The 21,486-nt window shown below is 45.1% G+C and overlaps 1 protein-coding gene across 1 annotated transcript; it reads left to right on the top strand.

Annotated features, from left to right (window-relative positions):
• The first annotated feature begins 1,886 nt into the window (after window positions 1-1,886).
• LOC145337535 (V-type proton ATPase subunit G 2-like) lies at window positions 1,887-16,019 on the top strand. The gene is made up of 3 exons (XM_080182327.1): window positions 1,887-2,004; window positions 12,110-12,210; window positions 14,118-16,019. The coding sequence occupies exons 1-3, from the start codon at window positions 1,923-1,925 to the stop codon at window positions 14,289-14,291; spliced, it is 357 nt and encodes a 118-aa protein (XP_080038453.1). The 5' UTR covers window positions 1,887-1,922; the 3' UTR covers window positions 14,292-16,019.
• The last annotated feature ends 5,467 nt before the right edge of the window (window positions 16,020-21,486 follow it).

The following is a 21,486-nucleotide window of genomic DNA, read 5'->3' as shown; positions in this document are numbered from 1 at the left end:
GCAATACCATTATACCACCACCTCTCCTTCGGAAGAGTGCTGCGAGAGGGAAGCAAAAGGAAATAAGAAACCTGGGGCTATGAAGAGGAAACAAAATCTGGAAAATCCCTGACCACTCACTCAGGAAATAGAGACCAGTCAATATATTAACCATGCCAGTGTTAGCTGTTAAATCACTACCCTCTCTTTATAAGATGATCCCTCCCTCAGGCACTTCCCATTTGAAGGTATGCACAATGTACAAGTTAATACTCCAGTAGAGCATAGAAATAGCAGTAGACTATTCAGTCCCTCAGGTTTGGTCCACCATTCAATAAATCTGTATCTTAACTCTGTTTATCCTCCTTGGTGTTGTAGCCCTCAGCTTCTCAGCCTTTTGGCTGAGATCAACATAGAAACATAAAAGATAGGAGCAGGAGGAGGCCTTTTGACCCTTCGAGCCTGCTCCACCATTCATTAAGATCATGGCTGATCATCCAACTCAATAGCCTAATCCTGCTTTTTCCCCATAACCTTTGATCTTATTTGCCCCAAGTGCTATATCCAGCTGCCTCTTGAATGCATTCAATGTTTTAGCATCAACTACTCCCAGTGGTAATGAATTCCACAGGCTCACCACTTCTTGGGTGAAGAAATGTCTCTCACTTCCTTCCTAAATGGTCTACTCTGAATCCTCAGACCCCTGGTTTCTGGACTCCCCCACCATTGGGAATATGCTCCCTGCATCTACCCTGTCTAGTCCTGTTAGAATTTTATAAGTTTCTATGAGATCCATCCTCCCCCCCCGCCTCATTTGTCTGAACTCCAGTGAAACAATCCTAACCTAGTCAATCTCTCCTCGTACATCAGTCCCGCCATCCCTGGAATCAACCTGCTAAACCTTCGCTGCACTCCCTCAACAGACGAAAACTGCACACAATCAAGCATCAGATCTAGCCCAAGCTGGCATGCAATGTTTCATCTTGTCAGCTTGGATCTTGTTTGTCTTCCTTTTTATGGGAACATTGAATTGGATTCAACTGGAGTTTGAATTGGTTTTCGGAACGAGTGAGCAAAGGATGGATTTAGGTTTGCCCGGTCCATTCTGAGCATTGGCTTTGTAACTTTAAGGGTAGAGTAAAAAATAATATCCTTACCTCTCAAAAAAAATCTATCAATTCCAGCAAATTTAAAGTTGGTCTCCAGTATCAATAACATTCGGGAAAGAGTCTCAGATTTCCAATATTCTTTGCATTTTCCCAGAGTAGAAGAGTCAGTTACTAGGGGGCAGAGATTTAAGGGGCATGGTTAAAGGAGATGCATGAGGCAAGACTTTTACATAGAGGATGGTGGGTACCTGGAACTCGTTGCTGGGGGACGGAGTGGAAGCAGATACAGTAGTGACTTTTAAGGGGCATTTTGACAAATACACGAATAGGATTGGAATGGAGGGATATGGTCCTCGGAAGGAAGGGGGTTTTAGTTCAGTTGGGGCAGGCTTAGAGGGTCGAAGATCCTGTTCCTGTGCTGTAATTTTCTTTGTTCTTTGAAAAAGTGGTTCCTGACATCAGCCATCAACAACCTTTTTCTATTAAGATTTACCACCTTGTTCAGGATTCTCCTTGCACCCCTTTTCTATCCAGCAGAAGAAAGAATTTCTCCCTATTAAATCCTTTAATCACCTTAAAAAGCTGTCAGTTCTTGACAATCTTTTTACAAAGGAATATACAACCACAGTGTTAAATTGATTAAATGGTGACATTCCTTTGCATATCACAGTACAATACAGGAATTTCACAGGGGAAAAATAGCATGTGATCTGCCTTTTGCAATCTGTAGCAGCCTGATGTCTTAGCAAGCACTAGGACCCTGAAGAACCTTTCTTTCCAGCTCATCTGGTACCTGATCCAGGAGGAGAGGCAGAGGAGCAGAGAGGAAATAAAATGGCTAGCCAGTCACAAGGAATACAGCAGCTTCTCCATGCTGAGAAGAGGGCTGCAGAGAAGGTTGCTGAAGCCAGGAAACGTAAGATTTTTTTTGATTGTACTGTCTAATTATTTGAAATGCAAGACAATTTCAAAATGGCATCTATTTTGTGGTTTTCTAATGCCTTCTTTAGGTCTTAGCCATGGATGTCTGCTGCTATCTCACATCACACAATGAAAGACTTGGGTTTTCCTTTTGCATTTAGCATAGGACAGATTAATAATTCTAACAGCATTACACATAAAATGGATTTGAAAATAACCGTTTTCCATCTGAAATAATATGAATTTATTGAAACTAACTAGTTTCTATGTCTCAGATACAGTGTCATCTAGCATATAAACCAGAATTAATGAAGTATGGATTATGTATGAAAATGAACCTTAGAAAACTGTGCAGTGAGAACCTTCCACCCAGGAAATAAAAGGATTAAAAGATTTTTGCTCTACAGGAAACCTGCCAGAAATGTGAACTGACATACTATCAAGACAGAGAAAATATGGAGCTTGCTTTAAATTATATACCCTAATATTTAATTTGTTATCTCTCTCCATTGTTTTAGATTTCTCCAATCCTGCATATTTCTCCACTCAAAGGGTGGTGAATCTCTGGAATTCTCTGCCTGTTAAAGTGGTGGAGGCTGCCTCGCTAAGTATATTTAAGACGCGGGTAGATAGGTTTTTGATCGGCAAGGGGATTAAGGGTTATGGGGAGAAGGCGGGAAAGTGGAACTGAGCCACGTCAGATCAGCCATGATCTTATTGAATGGCGGGGCAGGCTCGAGGGGCTAGATGGCCTACTCCTGCTCCTATTTCTTATGTTCTTATACTGTCTACTGTTCCGAGATCAAAGTGGCAGGCAGTCAGGCAAACCTCTTGGCCTGTATTACTCTGTAATTAGCCAGCAGGTAGTGTCCAAGGGCACCTTTTTGAGTCTTTTCTGATTCTTTCATAGGGATGCGGGCATTGCTGGCAGGACCATCCCTGAGGACATTTGAGAGTTAACCACATTGCTGTGGCTCTGCAGTCACATGTAGGCTAGACCATGTTAAGAACAGCAGATTTCCTTCCCTAAACGAACATCTGTGAACCAGATAGGTTTTTACAACAACTGACATGGTCATCATTAGACTTTTAATTCCAGAGTTTTATTGAATTCAAATTTGGCCAACTACCATGGTGGGAATTAACCCAAGTCTCTGGACTCCAGCTACACCACTACACCACTGCCCCAGCCTTTGTCATCCTTCCTAACATTGAGACCTTTGGCTTGCCATTACAACATTCCCAATTTACACCAGTGACTATACTTCAAAAGTATTTAATTGACCGTGAAACAGTTGGTTCACGCTGATGACAAGGGATGATGTATAAATGCAAGTCTTCATTTCAAGGAGCATGGGAGTTATTATCAATGTGAATAAAGACTTGCTTTTATACCAGCTGGTGCGGGCGGGGTGCAAGGATTTAGATTTTTGGATAATTGGGATCTCTTCTGGGGAAGGGGTGACCTGTTCAAGAGGGTAAGGGTTACACCTGAACTGGAGGGTGTTCTAATATCCTGGCGAGGAGGGTTTAAACTAGTTTGGTAGGTCAGTGTGGGACCCAAAGCAGTAGGGAGACAGAAGAGAAGGTTAACAACAGCCCATAAGTTAAGAGAGCACATTAAATAGTAAAGGCAGCGTCAGTAATTCTAGTACTAGACAGGCCAGGCAAAAGCAGTACAGACAGCAAGGGAAGTCCAGATTAAACTGTATTTATTTCAATGCAGGAGGCCTGTTGGGCAAGGCAGATGAACTCAAGACATGGATAGGTTAATGGGACTGGGATATTATAGCAATTACTGAAACATGGCTAAGGGAGGGACAGGACTGGCAGCTCAATGTTCCAGGGTACAGATGCTATAGGAAAGGTAAAACAGGTGGTAAGAGAGGAGGGGGAGTTGCACTTTTGATCAAGGAAAGCATCACAGCAGTACCGAAAGGGGATTTATCCGAAGGTTTGCCCACTGAGTCTTTATGGGTAGAACTGAATAATAAGAAGGGGCAAATCATTTTGATAGGGTTGTAGTATCAGCGGGAAATTGAGAGTTCCCTAGCAGAGATAATTGAATCATCGATAGTCACGGGTGAGGTGCCTGAGGATTGGAAGGTGGTAAATGTTGTGCCTTTGTTTAAGAAGGGCTGCAGGGAAAAGCCTGGGAACTACAGGCCAGTGAACCTCCCATCTGTGGTGGGTAAGTTGTTGGAAGGTATTTTGAGAGACAGGATCTACAGGCATTTAGAGACACATGGATCGATTAGGGATAGTCAGCATGGCTTTGTGAATGGAAAATCATGTCTCACAAATTTGACTGAGTTTTTTGAAGGGGTAATCAAGAAGGTAGATGAGAGCAGTGCAGTTGATGTTGTCTACATGGACTTTAGCAAGGTCTTTGACAAAGTAACACGTGATAAGTTGTTGCATAAGGTTAAATCTCATGGGATCCAGGGTGAGGTAGTCAAATTAATGCAAAACTGGCTTGATGACAGAAGACAGCAGGTGACTGTAGAGGGTTGTTTTTCAAGCTGGAGGCCTGTGACCAGCAGTGTGCCTTAGGGATTGGTCCTGCGTCACTGTTGTTTGTCATTTATGTTAAAGATTTGGATGACAATTTAGCAGGCATAGTTAGTAAGTTTGTAGATGGTGCCAAGATTAGTAGCACAGAGGACAGTGAAGAAGGTTATCTAGGATTGCAATGGGATCTTGATAAATTGGGCCATTGGGCTGACGAATGGCAGATGGAGTTTAATTTTGATTAATGCGAGGTGATGCATTTTGGTAGATTGAACCAGGACAACACTTACTCAGTTAATGGTAGGGCATTGGGGAGAGATACAGAACAAAAAGATCTAGGGTACATGTTCATTGCTCCTTGAAAATGGACAGAGTGGTGAAGAAGGCATTTGGCACACTTGGTTTCATCGGTCAGAACATTGAATACAGGAGTTTGGACGTCTTGTTGAAGTTGTACAAGACATTGGTAAGGCCACACTTGGAATACTGTGTGCAGTTCTGGCTATCCTATTATAGAAAGAATATTATTGAATTAGAAAGAGTGCAGAATAAATTTACTGGGATGCTACCGGGTCTTGCTGGTTTGGGTTATAAGGAGAGGCTGGATAGACTGGAATTTTTTTTATCTGGAGCGTAGGAGACTGAGGAGTGATCTTATAGAGGTCCATAAAAAAATGTGTGGCATAGTCAGTATCTTTTCCCTAAGATAAGGGAGTCTAAAACTGGAGGGGAGAGATACAAAAGAGTCCAAGGAGTAATTATTTCACTCAGAGGGTGGTGAGTGTATAGAACAAGCTGCCAGAGGTAGTGGTGGAGGTAGGTGCAATTTTCTCTTTTAAAAGAGAAGGTAGGAAGAATGGTAGGAAGGACTATTACTTACGTGGCGAAAAACTGCAGCAGGCGACGGTGCAGAGGGACCTCGGGGTCCTTGTGCATGAGTCGCAAAAACCCAGCTTGCAGGTGCAGCAGGTGGTCAGGAAGGCGAATGGGATGCTGGCCTTCATAGCGAGGGGGATTGAATATAAAAGTAGGGAGGTCTTGCTGCAGCTGTATAGGGCATTGGTGAGGCCGCAGCTGGAGTACTGTGTGCAGTTTTGGGCGCCGCACCTGCGCAAGGATATTTTGGCCCTGGAGGGAGTGCAGAGGAGGTTTACTAGGCTGATACCGGAGTTGAGGGGATTGAGCTATGAGGAGAGGATGAATAAACTAGGCTTGTACTCGTTAGAGTTTAGAAGAATGAGGGGAGATCTCATTGAGACGTATAAGATGATGAATGGGATGGATAGGATAGAGGTGGAGAGACTCTTCCCGCTCAAAAAAGACAGTAGGACTAGGGGGCACAGCCTCAAGATAAAGGGGAGGCGGTTTAGAACGGAGTTGAGGAGGAACTTCTTCACTCAAAGGGTGGTGAATCTCTGGAATTCTCTGCCCGTTGAAGTGGTGGAGGCTGCCTCGCTAAATATTTTTAAGAAGCGGGTTGATGGGTTCTTGATAAGAGAGGGGATTAAGGGTTATGGGGAGAGGGCGGGAAAGTGGAACTGAGCCACAACAGATCAGCCATGATCTTATTGAATGGCGGGGCAGGCTCGAAGGGCTAGATGGCCTACTCCTGCTCCTATTTCTTATGTTCTTATGTTCTAAAAAGCATTTAGACAGTTACATGGGTACGATCGGTATAAAAGGATTTGGGCCAAACGCGGGCAATTGGGACTAGCTTAGAAGTTAAAAAAAGAGCAGCATGGACAAGTAGGGCCGAAGGGCCTGCTTCCATGATGTAACCCTGTATGACTCAGTGTCTGATTCCACTATTTAAATTCACGAAAGCCAGCTAATCTGGATTATAATCACACTGTTGTTTATAGGAATTTACTATGCAAAAATTAACTGCTGCATTTCCTACCATACGGTGGTCATGATGTAGAGACGCCAGCGTTAGACTGGGGTAAATGCAGTAAGAAGTTTCACAACATCAGGTTAAAGTCCAACAGGTTTATTTGGTAGTAAACGCCACTAACTTTCGGGGTTTGCCCCTTTGTCAGGTGACGAACTCACCTGACAAAGGACCAGTGCTCCGAAAGCAAGTTGCTTATACTACCAAATAAACCTGTTGGACTTTAACCTGGTGTTGTGAGACTTCTTACTGTGTTTCCTACCGTACAACAGTGACTGCACTTCACCAGCTGTAGAGTGCTTTGCGACACCTTGTGGTCACGAAAAGCACTACAGCATATAAATAGAAGTCTTTCATAGAAACATCGAAAATAGAAGCAGGAGACCGTTCGGCCCTTCAAGACTACTCCAGCAGTCATTTTGATAATGGCTGATTCAATATCCTCATCCCATATCCCTTGATCGCTTTAGCCCCAAGAGCTATATCTAATTTCTTTGTGAAATCACACAGTGTTTTGGCCTCAACTGCTTTCTGTGGGAGTGAATTCCACACATTCACCACCATCTAGGAGAAGAAATTTCTCCTCACCTCAGTTCTAAAAGTTTTACCCCTTATTCTCAAACTATGACCCCTCATTCTGGACTCCCCCACCATCAGGAACATTCTTTCTGAATCTACCCTGTCTAATCCTGTTAGAATTTTATAAGTTTCTATGAGATCCTCCCCCTCACTCTTCTAAACTTCAATGCATACAATCCTAACAGAAATCCTAAGCAGAAATTTATTCCGATGGTTAAAAAGGATCGTAGGAGGAGAGATAATCAGCCATGGATAACGAAGGAGGTGAAGGAAAGTGTTAAATTAAAAGCGGATGCGTTTAGAGTAGCAAAGAGTAGTGGGCAAGAAGAGGATTGGGAGAGGTTTAAATGTCAACAAAGATTGACAAAGAAGTTGATAAAGAAGGGTAGAATAAACTATGAAGCTGGGCTAGCGCTTAATATAAAAAAGGATAGCAAGAGTTTTTATAAATATATAAAAAGGAAGAGGCTGGCTAGGGTGAACGTTGGACCCTTAGAGGATGAGAGGGGGGACTTAGTGGTAGGGGATGGGGAAATGGTGAGGCCTTGAATAACTTTTTTGTTTCGGTCTTCACGGAGGAGGACGTGAATAATTTGCCGGGTGTTAGCGATGGAAAGGTGGTAGGAGTGGAGGGTCTGAATGACATTATTGTTACTAGAGAGGCAGTGCTCGACAGACTGGAGGGACTGATTGTGGACAAGTCCCCAGGACCGGATGGAATGCATCCAAGGGTTCTGAAAGAAATGGCGGAGGTGATAGTGGATGCCTTGGTGGTTATTTTCCAAACCTCGCTGGATTCCGGGGAAGTGCCGGAAGATTGGAAAACGGCTAATGTTACGCCGTTGTTTAAGAAGGGTGGCAGGCAAAAGGCAGGGAATTATAGGCCGGTTAGTTTAACGTCTGTTGCAGGTAAAATGTTAGAATCCGTGATCAAGAAGAAAATAGCGAGGCATCTTGAGGAGAATTTTTGATAGAGCAGACGCAGCACGGTTTTGCTAAGGGGAAGTCGTGTCTGGCAAATTTATTGGAGTTCTATGAGGATGTGCCTAGGGCGGTGGATAGAGGAGAGCCGGTGGATGTGGTGTTTCTTGATTTTCAGAAGGCGTTTGACAAGGTGCCTCACAAGAGGTTATTACAGAAGGTCAGGGGGCATGGAGTTGGGGGTAGGGTGTTAGCGTGGATAGAGGATTGGCTGTCAAATAGGAGGCAGAGAGTGGGGGTCAATGGGTTCTATTCGGATTGGCGGTTGGTGACTAGTGGAGTGCCCCAGGGGTCGGTGCTGGGGCCTCAGCTATTTACCATTTATATAGATGATCTGGAGGAGGGAACCAAGTGTATGGTGTCAAAATTTGCTGATGACAGCAAGATTGGTGGAACGGCAAATTGTGCGGAGGGTGTGGAGAGTCTGCAGAAGGATCTAGATAGGCTGGGCGAATGGGCCAGGAACTGGCAAATGGAATTTAATGTTGGCAAATATGAGGTTGTCCACTTTGGTAGGAATAATGGTAGGAAGGACTGTTACTTACATGGCGAAAAACTGCAGCAGGCGACGGTGCAGAGGGACCTCGGGGTCCTTGTGCATGAGTCGCAAAAACCCAGCCTACAGGTGCAGCAGGTGGTCAGGAAGGCAAATGGGATGCTGGCCTTCATAGCGAGGGGGATTGAATATAAAAGTAGGGAGGTCTTACTGCAGCTGTATAGGGCACTGGTGAGGCCGCAGCTGGAGTACTATGTGCAGTTTTGGTCGCCGCACTTACGCAAGGATATTTTGGCCTTGGAGGGAGTGCAGAGGAGGTTTACTAGTCTGATACCGGAGTTGAGGGGGTTGAGCTATGAGGAGAGGCTGGATAAACTAGCCTTGTACTCGTTAGAGTTTAGAAGAATGAGGGGAGATCTCATTGAGACATATAAGATGATGAATGGGATGGATAGGATAGAGGTGGAGAGGCTCTTCCCGCTCAGAAAGGACAGTAGGACTAGAGGGCACAGCCTCAAGATAAAGGGGGGGCGGTTTAGAACGGAGTTGAGGAGGATCTTCACTCAAAGGGTGGTGAATCTCTGGAATTCTCTGCCCGTTGAAGTGGTGGAGGCTGCCTCGCTAAATATTTTTAAGACGCGGGTTGATAGGTTTTTGTTAGGCAAGGGGATTAAGGGTTATGGAGAGAGGGCGGGAATGTGGAACTGAGACATGACAGATCAGCCATGATCTTATTGAATGGCGGGGCAGGCTTGAGGGGCTAGATGGCCTACTCCTGCTCCTATTTCTTATGTTCTTATGTTCTAACCAACTCAGTCTCTCCTCATATGACAGACCTGCCATCCCAGGAATCAGCCTGGTAAATCTTTGCTGCACTCCCTTTATAGCAAGGGCATCCTTCGTCAGATAAGGACACCAAAACTGCACACAATATTCCAAGTATGGCCTCACCAAAGCCCTGTACAATTGCAGTAAAACATCTATATTCCTATATCAAATCCTCTTGCCATGAAAGCCAACATACCATTTGCCTTTTACCTGCCTGCTGTATCTGCGCTTACTTTCAGCGACTAGTGTACAAGGACACCAAGGTCTCGCGGAGTGTCCAACTCTCTCAATTTACGCCCATTCAAATAATAATCTGCCTTCCTACTTTTGCTACTGAAGTGGATAACCTCACAATTATTCACATTATACAGCATCTGTCATGCACATGCCCACTCACTCAGCCAAGTTGCCGATCACTCATCTTGATATGAATTAATCAGAAATACTATTTCTTACATCTGACTTTCCAATTCAGCACATCTGGATACCAGATTCACCACACCTGCCGAGTTCCTGATGTTATTTCTCAACCCTGATAGGACCCTGATTCACATTGCTCACACCCCACCCTCCACTGAAACGGGTGCATTCAACTGACACCGGATACTTACAACCCATGCCTTGGCATCTCTGGACCATGAGGTTCTGTACAATCGGTAGAATCTCATCAAAATAGTCCATCTTGACAAACCTACTTGGATCAAATAAGAGACTCCAAAAGCAGAGACTGTATTCACTGGTGTATACCTGAATTTGGGGAGCTAAAAGAAATACTCTGGTTTTTGAGGGTGAACAATTTCCACTGGTCAATAGAGCAGTGAAAAAGATGATGTAATGCAAATGGCTCCCAGACTCAAGTCAATCATGATATTTAAGAGAAAAGTATTAGAGCATAGCGGTTAAAAAGTGGAGAAATTGAATTAGAACTAGGCAAATGAGGGGACCGAAGTTAGAAGTGAGGGGTGGGAGGTTTAGGGGGGATCTGAGGAAAACCTTTTTTACCCAGAAGGTGGTGATGGTCTGGAATGCACTGCCTGGGAGGGTGGTGGAGACGGGATGCCTCACATCCTTTAAAAAGTATCTGGATGAGTACTTGGCACACCGTAACATTCAAGGCAATAGACCAAATGCTGGCAAGTGGTATAAAGTAGGCAGGTCAGGGCCTTTCATGCATCACTGCAGACTCGATGGGCCAAAGGGCCTCTTCTGCACTGTAGTATTCTGTGGTTCTGATTCTGTTAAAAGCTAATTTTTGATTTGATTTATTATTGTCACATGTGTTAAAAAGTATTGTTTCTTGCGTGCTATACAGACAAACCATACCATTCATAGAGACGAAAAGGAGAGAGTGCAGAATGTGGTGTTACAGTCATTGCTAGGGTGTAGTGAAAGATCAACTTAATCCAAGGTAGGCCCATTCAAAAGTCTGATTGCAGCAGCAGGAAAGAAGTTGTTCTTGAGAACCTATTTCTTATGTTCTTATGAGTCAGTTAGTAGGCGACTTCAGACCTTTGTATCTTTTTCCCGACAGAAGAAGATGGAAGAGAGAATGTCCAGGGTGCACGGCGTTCTTGGTTATGCTAGCTGCTTTTCCGAGCCAGTGGGAAGTGTACACAGGGTCAGTGGGTGAGAAGCTGGTTTGCATGATGGATTGGGCTACATTCACAGCCTTTTGTAGTTTCTTGCAGTCTTGGGCAGAGCACGAGCCCATACCAAGCTGCAGGTGCTGGAATCTGAAACAAAAACAGAAAATGCTGGAAAATCTCAGCAGCTCTGACAGCATCTGTGGAGAGAGAATAGAGTCAACGTTTCATCCAGCTCTGTTCTCTCTCCATAGACGCTGTCAGACCTGCTGAGATTTTCCAGCATTTGCTGTTGAAGTGAGAAGTTTGAAAAATAATGGAACCCTAGGGACTACTTGTGTAGCAGTGGTTAGTGTTCCTGTCCCTGAGCCAGAAGCCCGAGGTGTGAGTCCCGACTCATGACTTGGTAGCTGAGGAAGGTGCATTTGTAACTCCGTCAAACATGTTGAGTATCAACCCGCAGGCAGTAAAAATAGGAGGAATTCCTGGTCAGCCACATGATAAAAGAACCGTGGCACAGTGGTTAGCTCTGTTGCCTCACAGCACCAGGGACCCGGGTTCGATTCCAGACCCGGGTGACTGTGTGGAGTTTGCACATTGTCCCCACGTCTGCATGGGAATCGTCTGGGGGCTCCAGTTTCTTCCCACACTCCAAAGATGTACAGATTAGGTTGATTGGATATAGAAACATAAAAACATTGAAGATAGGAGCAGGAAGAGGCTAAATTGCTCCTTGGTTTCAGGGGGACTAGCAGGGTAAATATGTGGGGTGATGGGGATAGGGTCTGGGTGGGATTGTGGTCAGTGCAGACTTGATGAGCCAAATGGCCCCTTTCTGTTCTGTAGGAATTCTATGATTGAACACTGGAGCGTCTACCATCATCATCCATAGCTTAGACTATAACATGCATGTAAAAAGTACAGCAAATCATTCTCCCTGAGTCGACTGTAAGACACCAGCACCAGTGATTACTGTAGTCTAGAATCAGATAAATGAGAAATCACTTTTTCAAAGAATTAGACAATTTTGTAAGTTGCTGTATGGAGAATAAATGGAAGGTTTCTATACTCAGACCACTGCAAATGAGAGGTTACTACTTTGGAATATCAGTTAAATAACAGATTGCATACTTCAAATGTATGTAAATGAGAGGTTACAGCACTTCAGATTCATGTGAATGAAAGGTTAATGAGATTTAATCCACGTGAACAGCTTCTATTCTTGTTTTAGGGAAGGCACGGAGGCTGAGACAAGCTAAGGAGGAAGCACAGGGTGAGATTGAACAGTACCGCCTGGAGAGAGAGAAGGACTTCAGACATAAACAAGATGCGGTGAGCAATGGGCAAGAGAAAGGCCTGGGCTCATAATTATGTTCAAATCCCACATTAGTATTTGAGAATTTGAATTCAGTTTTAAGAATATCTTGAGCGAAAATGCTGATGCCGGCAAGAGTGATTACGAAGCTTTCAGATTATTGCAAAAACCCACCAGATCCATGAATGCTCCTACAGAACAAAATCATAGAATCCCGACGGGGCAGAAGGAGGCCATTCAGCCCATTGAGTCTGCATTGACTCTCCTACAGAGCATCTTACTGGGCCCTCTCCCCCTAAGCCCCTCACACTTATCCCCCTGTCGGGACACTAAATAGAAATTGAACATGGCCAATCCACCTAACCTGCACATCTTTGGAGTGTGGGAGGAAACCGAGGCACCCAGAGGAAACCCACACAGTCACAGGGATCACACGCAAACTCCACACAGACAGTCACCCAAGGCTGGAATTGTAACCGGGTCCCTGGTGTTATGAGGCAGCAGTGCTAATCACTGTGCCATCGTGCCACCCATAAAATTTGCTATCCTTACCTGGTCTGACGTACATGTGACCCCAGGCCCACACCAATGTGGTTGACTCCCCACTTTTCCTCTGGGCAGTTAAGGTAATCCTGCTAGCCAGGCCCAGATCATCAGAATGATCAAAAGAATTACACTGCTTTGATTCCCTCAATGCATACTGAAGCATCAATGTGTTGTAGTTGATTGCTGCGGTATACGGTGGCACAGTGGTTAACACTGCTGCCACACAGTGCAAGGGACTGGGGTTCCGTTCCCGGCTTAGTTCACCGTCTGTGTGGAATTTGCATGTTCTCCCTGTGTCTGAGTGGGTTTCCTCCCACACTCCAAAGATGTGCAGGTTAGGTGGACTGGCCATGCTAAATTACCCCTCAGTGTCCCAAGATGTGTAAGTTAGGGGGATTAACAGGGTAAATACTTGGAGTTATGGGGAACAGGTCTGGGTGGGATTTCCCCTTAGTGTCAGGGATTATGTGGTTCTATAAGGATAGGGCCTGGGTGGAAGTGACTCTGCATGGTCCAAAAGACGTGCTGATTAGATGCATTGGCCATGCTAAATTCTCCCCCCGTGTACCTGAACAGGTGTTGGAGTGTGGCGACTCACAATAACTTCATTGCAGTGTTAACGTAAGCCTATTTGTGACATGAATAAATATAACTGGAATGCTTCAAGCAGCCTTGGAGATCAATGAGTTCACGCTGAGTAAGTGACCTAATGCACTGGCTTTATCTCCACTTTGTGCTTAGTTATAGCAAACTGGAACTGTGATAAAGGTATTGCAATTGACTGAAATGTGCTGAGGATAAGGAGGCAACTGTTAACTTCCTGATAGTAGTCCAGTGACTGCTGTTGAAACTGCATTTGTCTATGTCAGCTGACAAACATCTCTAAAAGGCAAAAGCAAACCCCACAAATACTGGAAACAAGTATTTGGTCAGTCTGCATCTGCAGAGAACAGATAACACTGTGGACATTTCTATTATGTTATATACATATATTAACATCATTCTCGGTTCTGACAAAGAGTTACGCTTGGAACATTGATTTGGCTCTTCCCACATTGACCCAAAAAGAGAATTGAGCTTGATTACGATGCTTCACCAGTCAAATAGATTGCCTGTCTCAGTCGCAAGACACATACATGAGTAACAATCTGTCAGATGTGGTAGCTTAGAGCAAATAGATGCCTACAAGACAGGAAAGCAATACTTTCATTAAGAAGGGGTGAAAATTAACATTAATTGTTTTAGTAATGAGGCAAGTTGAGTATTTGAAAGCACTGAGGGAAACAACAATTGAGAAAATTTGAGTTTCAACACTCTTTTAGGAATTGCACCAAGGTCTTGTCTGATTTTCTCCCTTTTCCCTTCTATTGTGACGCAGGTCATGGGGTCCCAAGGTAACTTGGCAGCTGAGGTGGAGCAACAGACACGTCAGAAGATCCAGGCAATGCAGGCCAACCATCACCGCAACAAGGAGAAGGTCCTTCGCCAACTGTTGACGCTGGTGTGTGACATCAAGCCCGAAATTCATCACAACTATCGCATTAAGATGTAGGTGAGCATCGGATGTGACAATCCACCATTACCAGGGCCTCATTGATAATGATATATTCTCTCGTCAAAGCAATCAAACTCCTTCTGGGTTAAGTCATGATTGACTGGAGCATTCCTTCCCTGCCCCATTTGTCGTGTACCCCCTTGTACATTATAAATGATTGTGTCTCTTCCAGTTATTCCATGGTAACAATTCAGAATGCACAAAGATATGTAAAATATGTAGAGAGCCAGTGTCAATAGGGAAACATTCGTCACCACTGCTAGATCCAACATTCAATTCCTTATGTCCAATTCTTGAGAATTACAGAAGATTGTTGCCATTTTAGGAGTTTTCCTATCATTTCTTGCAGAAAGAATTGCAGATTTTTTGTTTTTCAGTTGATTATTAAACACCCACTTCTCCATTCACACAGCTGTTCTTCATGCTCTCACCAGCAAATCACACTATCGCTAAGAATCGTAGCATCATTATGGCTCAGAAGGAGACCATTCGGTCCACTGAGTCCATGCCTAGTTCCTACTCGAACCATTCTTCCCTGTCCCAGTTCACATTCGTATGTTCCCTTCATTCTCCCGTCAGGTTTAAGTTGCAACTTTTCTCTTTTATTGATGGCCTGCAGCCTCCTTTCTGACTTTCCTTTCTCTCTGGAGACACAGCTGAGGTTAGTAACTTAGCATGTGAAGCATCACAGGTGTAGTAACATTCTGTGGTGCAGGAAGCTGGTGTGGTACTAGCCAGCTATACAGACCAAGCCTATTCTAATAATCCGGCTAATGGACATAGAAGATATTGATGATTTTAAATCATGAATATAATCCCGTATTAGATGCCGTAAATACTGATAGAACTCAAGTCTCCAAGGTGATGCAATCTTGCCTCATCACAAGATCCAATCAACTTATACATACAGACCCAAGGGGAGGTGATAGTCTTGTGATATTATCGTTAGATTATTAATCCAAAAATTCAGTTAATGTTTTGGGGACCTGGATTTGAATCCTGCCATGGCAGATGGTGGAATTTGAATTTAATTTTTTTTAAAATCTGGAATTAAGAATCTACTGGTGAAACCATTTTCGATTGTCTTAAAACCCATCTGGTTCCCTTTAGGGAAGGAAATCTGCCGTCCGTACCCTGTCTGGCCTACATGTGACTCCAGAGCCACAGCAATGTGGTTGATTCTCAACTGTCCTTGGCCAACTAGGAATAGGCAATGAATGCTGGCTAGCCAGCGACGCCCATGTCCCACAAATGAGTAAGAAGAACTAACAAAGGATCTCCTCATTTGTTACAGTTCATTCCTTACAATCACAACTAATATACTTACAAGATATTTGTTCCTACTGACTTGGGCCTCCATTCTTCGTTTGAGTTAGACACTGTGAATGTTGAGTGATGAGCAACGATCAAATTGTGATATGCAGATGCTGCTGTCAGGAGAATATATTAAAAAGGAACACTATCAGCATGTGCCATAAGCAAGAACAAGTATTACACAGTCGTAAGATATAAGAGAATAAGAACATAAGAACATAAGAAATAGGAGCAGGAGTAGGCCATCTAGCCCTTCGAGCCTGCCCCGCCATTCAATAAGATCATGGCTGATCTGTCGTGGCTCAGTTCCACTTTCCTGCCCTCTCCCCATAACCCTTAATCCCCTCTCTTATCAAGAACCCATCAACCTGCTTCTTAAAAATATTTAGCGAGGCAGCCTCCACCACTTCAACGGGCAGAGAATTCCAGAGATTCACCACCCTTTGAGTGAAGAAGTTCCTCCTCAACTCCGTTCTAAACCGCCTCCCCTTTATCTTGAGGCTGTGCCCCCTAGTCCTACTGTCTTTTTTGAGCGGGAAGAGTCTCTCCACCTCTATCCTATCCATCCCATTCATCATCTTATACGTCTCAATGAGATCTCCCCTCATTCTTCTAAACTCTAACGAGTACAAGCCTAGTTTATTCAGCCTCTCCTCATAGCTCAATCCCCTCAACTCCGGTATCAGCCTAGTAAACCTCCTCTGCACTCCCTCCAGGGCCAAAATATCCTTGCGCAGGTGCGGCGCCCAAAACTGCACACAGTACTCCAGCTGCGGCCTCACCAATGCCCTATACAGCTGCAGCAAGACCTCCCTACTTTTATATTCAATCCCCCTCGCTATGAAGGCCAGCATCCCATTCGCCTTCCTGACCACCTGCTGCACCTGCAAGCTGGGTTTTTGCGACTCATGCACAAGGACCCCGAGGTCCCTCTGCACCGTCGCCTGCTGCAGTTTTTCGCCACGTAAGTAATAGTCCTTCCTACCATTCTTCCTACCAAAGTACTACCTACCAAAGTAAAATACTTTGTATATAATGTGCTTGGAAGGAAGGAGATGGCATGATAATCGAACAATATAACCTTGTTTATTACATATTTAATCAGTAATGCAATGAAGGGCAAATGATTGGCTACACACTCAAGTCTGTAACAAGATTGGCAATATCAGAAACTAAAAGAACAAACTAAATCTCTTTTAAATCACCAAGGGCCATGCTCGATTCCCAAATGAATTAGTCTTACATGCCTGCCACCTATAAACATACGCTTCTGGCACTGACATCATAGTTGCCATTACTAATTTCCCTTGCCACTGTCAACCGAAGCCAAAATGTTGTCTGATCTCAAGAAGAAATTAGAATTTAGCTCTTGGGGCTAAAGGGATCAAGGGATATGGTGGTGGGGGGGATGAATGGCAGAGCAGGCTCAAAAGGCCGAATGGCCTACTCCTGCTTCTCCTTCCTGTGTAACTGCTGCAGTTTTATTTCTTAATGTTTGCATTTTGGCAGAAAGAACGTTTTTAGTTTACACATCAAAGTATGTTTTGCCAGCCAAAGGAAAATAATAAAGCTCTCTTTCATTGTGTTTCTTCTAAGTAATGGCATGTTACTTATTTCACAATGGCAGTGTTACCTTCTGAAATGTTACAACAAATGTTTTACACATAAGATGCTGTTTTAGTCATTCTTTCGTCTGTTTCTATGCAGTGTATGTAGATGCAGTTACAGTCATTTTGGTGTACAGTGTGTTAATATGGAGAGGATTGTATTCAGTAATTCCTCAAACCACCCTGTCAGTCTCTCGAGACACCAGTTATTGTGAATAAACGTTAAATGGATGACAATTATTTGACTGGTTTCTGAACGCACCCACAGCTTTGCAATGCATTATGGAGGTGGTTTTGCTGTTTGTCTCGTGTTTTGGGTGGCTTGCCCAGAGCGGACTCTGCTGTGACCCACTACGTGACCAATGCCATGGCTGGGGTATCACACACACAGTGGGAAGTTGTCGACATTGTCATGAGGTTCTCGGAACTGGAGGATCAACAAAGACAGCTCAAGGCAAGTTCCTGATTAGTCAGTGCTGTCTCAGAGGTTTTCAAACTTTGGGGTGGGGGGGGGTGCGATTGGGCCGCCATATGATACAAAATATATGCAAAGACGCTTAAAACAGACTAAAGAGGATGAACTGGGATTGAGGAACAGGACTAAGCAATAGTGCAATCGCAGCAGCTCCGACCAAGAATATTTTTAGTAATAGCAACCACACCACATGAAGTTCTGGCGAAGCAACTGAAATATTCCAACGTGCTTTCACTTCCTTCAATGGATGTCTCTTTATCAAGTACTTTCATGGCACCTAGGCAAGTCTTTTCTTTTCGCAACGTTGAGGATTGTATTTCCTGCGGGATTTTCCATCTATTTCTGACGAGGCCAGGGATTGAGTCATACAAAAAATGCTGGAAAATCTCAGCAGGTCTGACAGCAGTTGTGGGGAGAGAATAGAACTGATATTTCAAGTCTAGATGACCCGTTGAAGCTCTCAGCTCTGATGAAGGGTCATCGAAATGTTTGGTTCTATTCTCTACCGAAGATGCCGTCAGACCTGCTGAGATTTTACAGCATTTTTTGTTTGTGTTTCAGATTCTAGCACCTGCAGTATTTTGCTTTTATTGAGTCATAAAGTCTGGAGCCACATACTCAGCCGAATAGATAGCTGCAGGGTCTGAATGTTCATCTAAGATCTCATGTATGACGAGAGACCTCAATTCCCCAGATTACGATGACCGGAGAGCACTGGACAAGTCCTGTCCTGGGTAGAGCAGGTGTGGGAACGGAAGGAGAGTTTAGGGCGTTTCTCTATTAATGCTTGTGACTCATGCCAGTTATAGTTCGAATAAAGATCAAACAGGCCAGTCCAATAAACAAAGTGAGGTGGAGCGAGGGAGAAGAGATTTAACCAACTGATTCGGAATTCCACCTGCCTTTCAAAAGGGAATTAGATTTTTTTAAAATTTCTTCATGGGGCATGGCCCTCACTGGCTGGCCAGCATTTAATGCCCATCCCTTGTTGCCTTTAGAGGGTAGTTGAGAGTCAACCACATTGATGTAGCTCTGGAGCCAGACCAGGTAAGGACGGCAGATTTCCTTCCCTAAAGGAAATTAGTCAACCAAATGGGTTTTTTCGACAATCAGCAATAGTTTCATGGTCATAAGTAGATTCTTAATTCCAGATATTTTTATTGAAGTCAAATTCCACCATCGGCAGCATTCGAATGCGGGTCCCCAGAAAATTTACTGAGTTTTTGCATCGATAACCTAGCGATAATATTACTGGGCCATTGCCTCCCCATTAACCAAAATGAGAGAATTTGTGGGTGGATGGCATTGGGCGAATCGCTCTGGCAGACAGAACCAGCCCAGAGACGATGGGCGGAGTGGCCTCCTTCTGCACTGTGACCATTCTGTGATCTTCCCTCTGATCTTCAGTTATTGATTAAATATAAAATATTGAAGGTCATCCTGATTCAATTCTGGTCAGCTTGTTTCTTATTCCAGCTCTGATGAAGGACCACCATCCTGAGACAAGACCACTCTGTCCCTCTCTGCTGTCCCAGCCCCTTCTACTGAACTCTGCCTCCACTCCCCTCCCCCCGCTCCACCCGCTGTTCCCGCCTCGAGCGAAAACCGTTAATTAACTGCCAGCCCCGCCCCTCCCTGTTGACGGACATCTGCCTCCACCAATCGGGCCGGCTGTCAATCCCGCGCGGTGTCCCGCCCTCTCTCGGCATCTCAGCCAATCGGGTGGCGCAGCCGCGGCCGTCCGCCTGCCGTCTCCCCCCCCCCCGCGGTCCAGAACTCCTGTCCCGCCCTCTCACTGTTACTGACGGCCCTGTTGACCTATCAGATTTCGGGACGGACTGTCACTCGGACGCGGCATCCCGGTCATTCTCGGCGTATCAGCCAATCCGGCGGCGAAACCGCGCGCCGTCCGCCCGACGCCGTGCCCCTCATCTGTTCTCCTGCTCCGCCCCCTCATTATAACTGACGGCTCTGTTAGCCTATCAGCTATCGCGATCAGCTGTCGGTCCCGCGCAACGTCCCGCCCACTCCCGGCATATCAGCCAGTCCGACGGCGCACCCGTGTGCCGCCCGCCTCGCGCTCTATCCCTCTTATCCGGCTCTCACGTCACGCTCTCGTCTTGATTGACGGCTTCTTTAGCCTATCAGATATCGAAATAATATGGGCGGTGTGCCGTTCCTCCCAGTTGATAAGCCAATCGCGACGCGCTTTCCCCTCTAAACCCCGCCTCCTGAGGATGGCCCCGCCCCTTATCCTCTCCTTGTCTTCTGTCCAATCAGCCGTTCCACGTCCCGGCTGGCTTAACCAATGAGATGCAGGGACGGCCCGTCAATCAGGCGGGGAGCGCCGCCCCCAGCCGGGCGGAGGGACCAATGGGGAGACGGCAGGGAGGCGGGCTCTGTGGGACAGTGCGGTCTTGGCTGTCTCAGGGTGAAGGAAATGGGGGAGAGATTTGAGTGAAAATATTGGAGCAAATGATGTGGTGAAAATGGTGGTGGGGGGGGTAAGTGTTAAATTAAATCATGATTTTGATTCTAGTGATGGGGAGAGGGGGGATTGGAACTTTATTTCACCCTGCGCTGCAGTAGAGAACCGTTAGCTCCCTGTCTGCATGTCCTGGACACCAGGGTGATGCCCCTCAAATGGTCACCCAGGCTTATAACATGGTCCAGGCTGTCAGCAATGTGACCTTGTCCCTGTCAGAGAGTAAGTACCCTCTATACAGCCCCTTACATGGCCTTCTGGGCTCTCAGATCACACTTCTCAGCCAATGCTGGAACCAGTTTGTCCCTAGGAAGCTCCTGCAACGAGCCCAGGACTCGATCCCCTTAATCAAACATCATCGGGATGAGTCTGAGTGTTGGACAAGATTTGATTTGATTTATTATTGTCACATGTATTACTATACAGTGCAAAGTATTGTTTCTTGTACGCTATACGGACAAAGCATACTGTTCATAGAGATGGAAAGTAGAAGGAAAGTAGAATGTGGTGTTACAGTCATAGCTAGGGTGTAGAGAAAGATCAACTTAATGCGAGGTAGGTCCATTCAAAAGTCTGACAGCAGCAGAGGGTAAGGGAGAATTGTGCCTGCGTTCTCGAAAATAGTGTGTCTTTTATGCCCACCCCGGGTATCCAGTCAGGGAGGCATGGTAGCACAGTGGCATGCACACTGCCTCACCGCACCAGGGATCTGTAATGACTTAAATCAGGCCATTGAGGTTGGCCTTTTGGAGTGTGAATTCCCTGATCCAGAATCCAATTGATGGCCAATTAAGGACTTTTTGTCATGTACTTAACCAGGAGTGTCAGTTCCTCTGACACCTCCTCTGGAGATAGACTGCTGACTGCTAGCACTCTGTGTACTGCTGTTAGAGTTTGTAAATAAAGAGATTTTGGTGAAGGGACTTCTGCCTGTGTAACCTTATTATAGGACCCGGGTTTGATTCTTGGCCTGAATCACTGTTCTGTGCAGAGTCTGCATGTTCTCCTGTGTCTGCGTGGGTTTCCTCCGGGTGTTCAAGATTCCTCCCACAGTTGGAAAGACATGCTGGTAGGTGCACTGGCAAAAATTCCCCCTCAGTGTACTCAAACAGGCATTGGAGTATGGCGACTAGGGGATCTTCACGGTAACTTCATTGCATTGTTAATGTAAGCCTACTTGTGACAGTAATAAATAAACAAACAATGTCTCACCCTGAAGTGTGGCACTGCCTCAGTGCTCCTCTTATTAGGTGGTCTCTCGACAAGAAGGATGATAATTCCCTGTTCCAAGCGGATGGGTTCTGAGATGGC

This window comes from Carcharhinus amblyrhynchos, unplaced genomic scaffold (genome assembly GCF_965287045.1).
Source record: "Carcharhinus amblyrhynchos unplaced genomic scaffold, sCarAmb.v2.hapA scaffold_52, whole genome shotgun sequence".
Classification (NCBI taxonomy): domain Eukaryota; kingdom Metazoa; phylum Chordata; class Chondrichthyes; order Carcharhiniformes; family Carcharhinidae; genus Carcharhinus; species Carcharhinus amblyrhynchos.
Note: the sequence above shows the minus strand (reverse complement) of the source record. Positions and strands in the feature narration are given on the sequence as shown.

Bases quoted from the DNA above. Each gene is read 5' to 3' on its own strand.
- LOC145337535 (XM_080182327.1), top strand. From the start codon at position 1,923: ATGGCTAGCCAGTCACAAGGAATACAGCAGCTTCTCCATGCTGAGAAG. The intron at 2,005-12,109 runs GTAAGATTTTTT...TTCTTGTTTTAG, and splicing joins GGTTGCTGAAGCCAGGAAAC to GGAAGGCACGGAGGCTGAGA. The intron at 12,211-14,117 runs GTGAGCAATGGG...ATTGTGACGCAG, and splicing joins TCAGACATAAACAAGATGCG to GTCATGGGGTCCCAAGGTAA.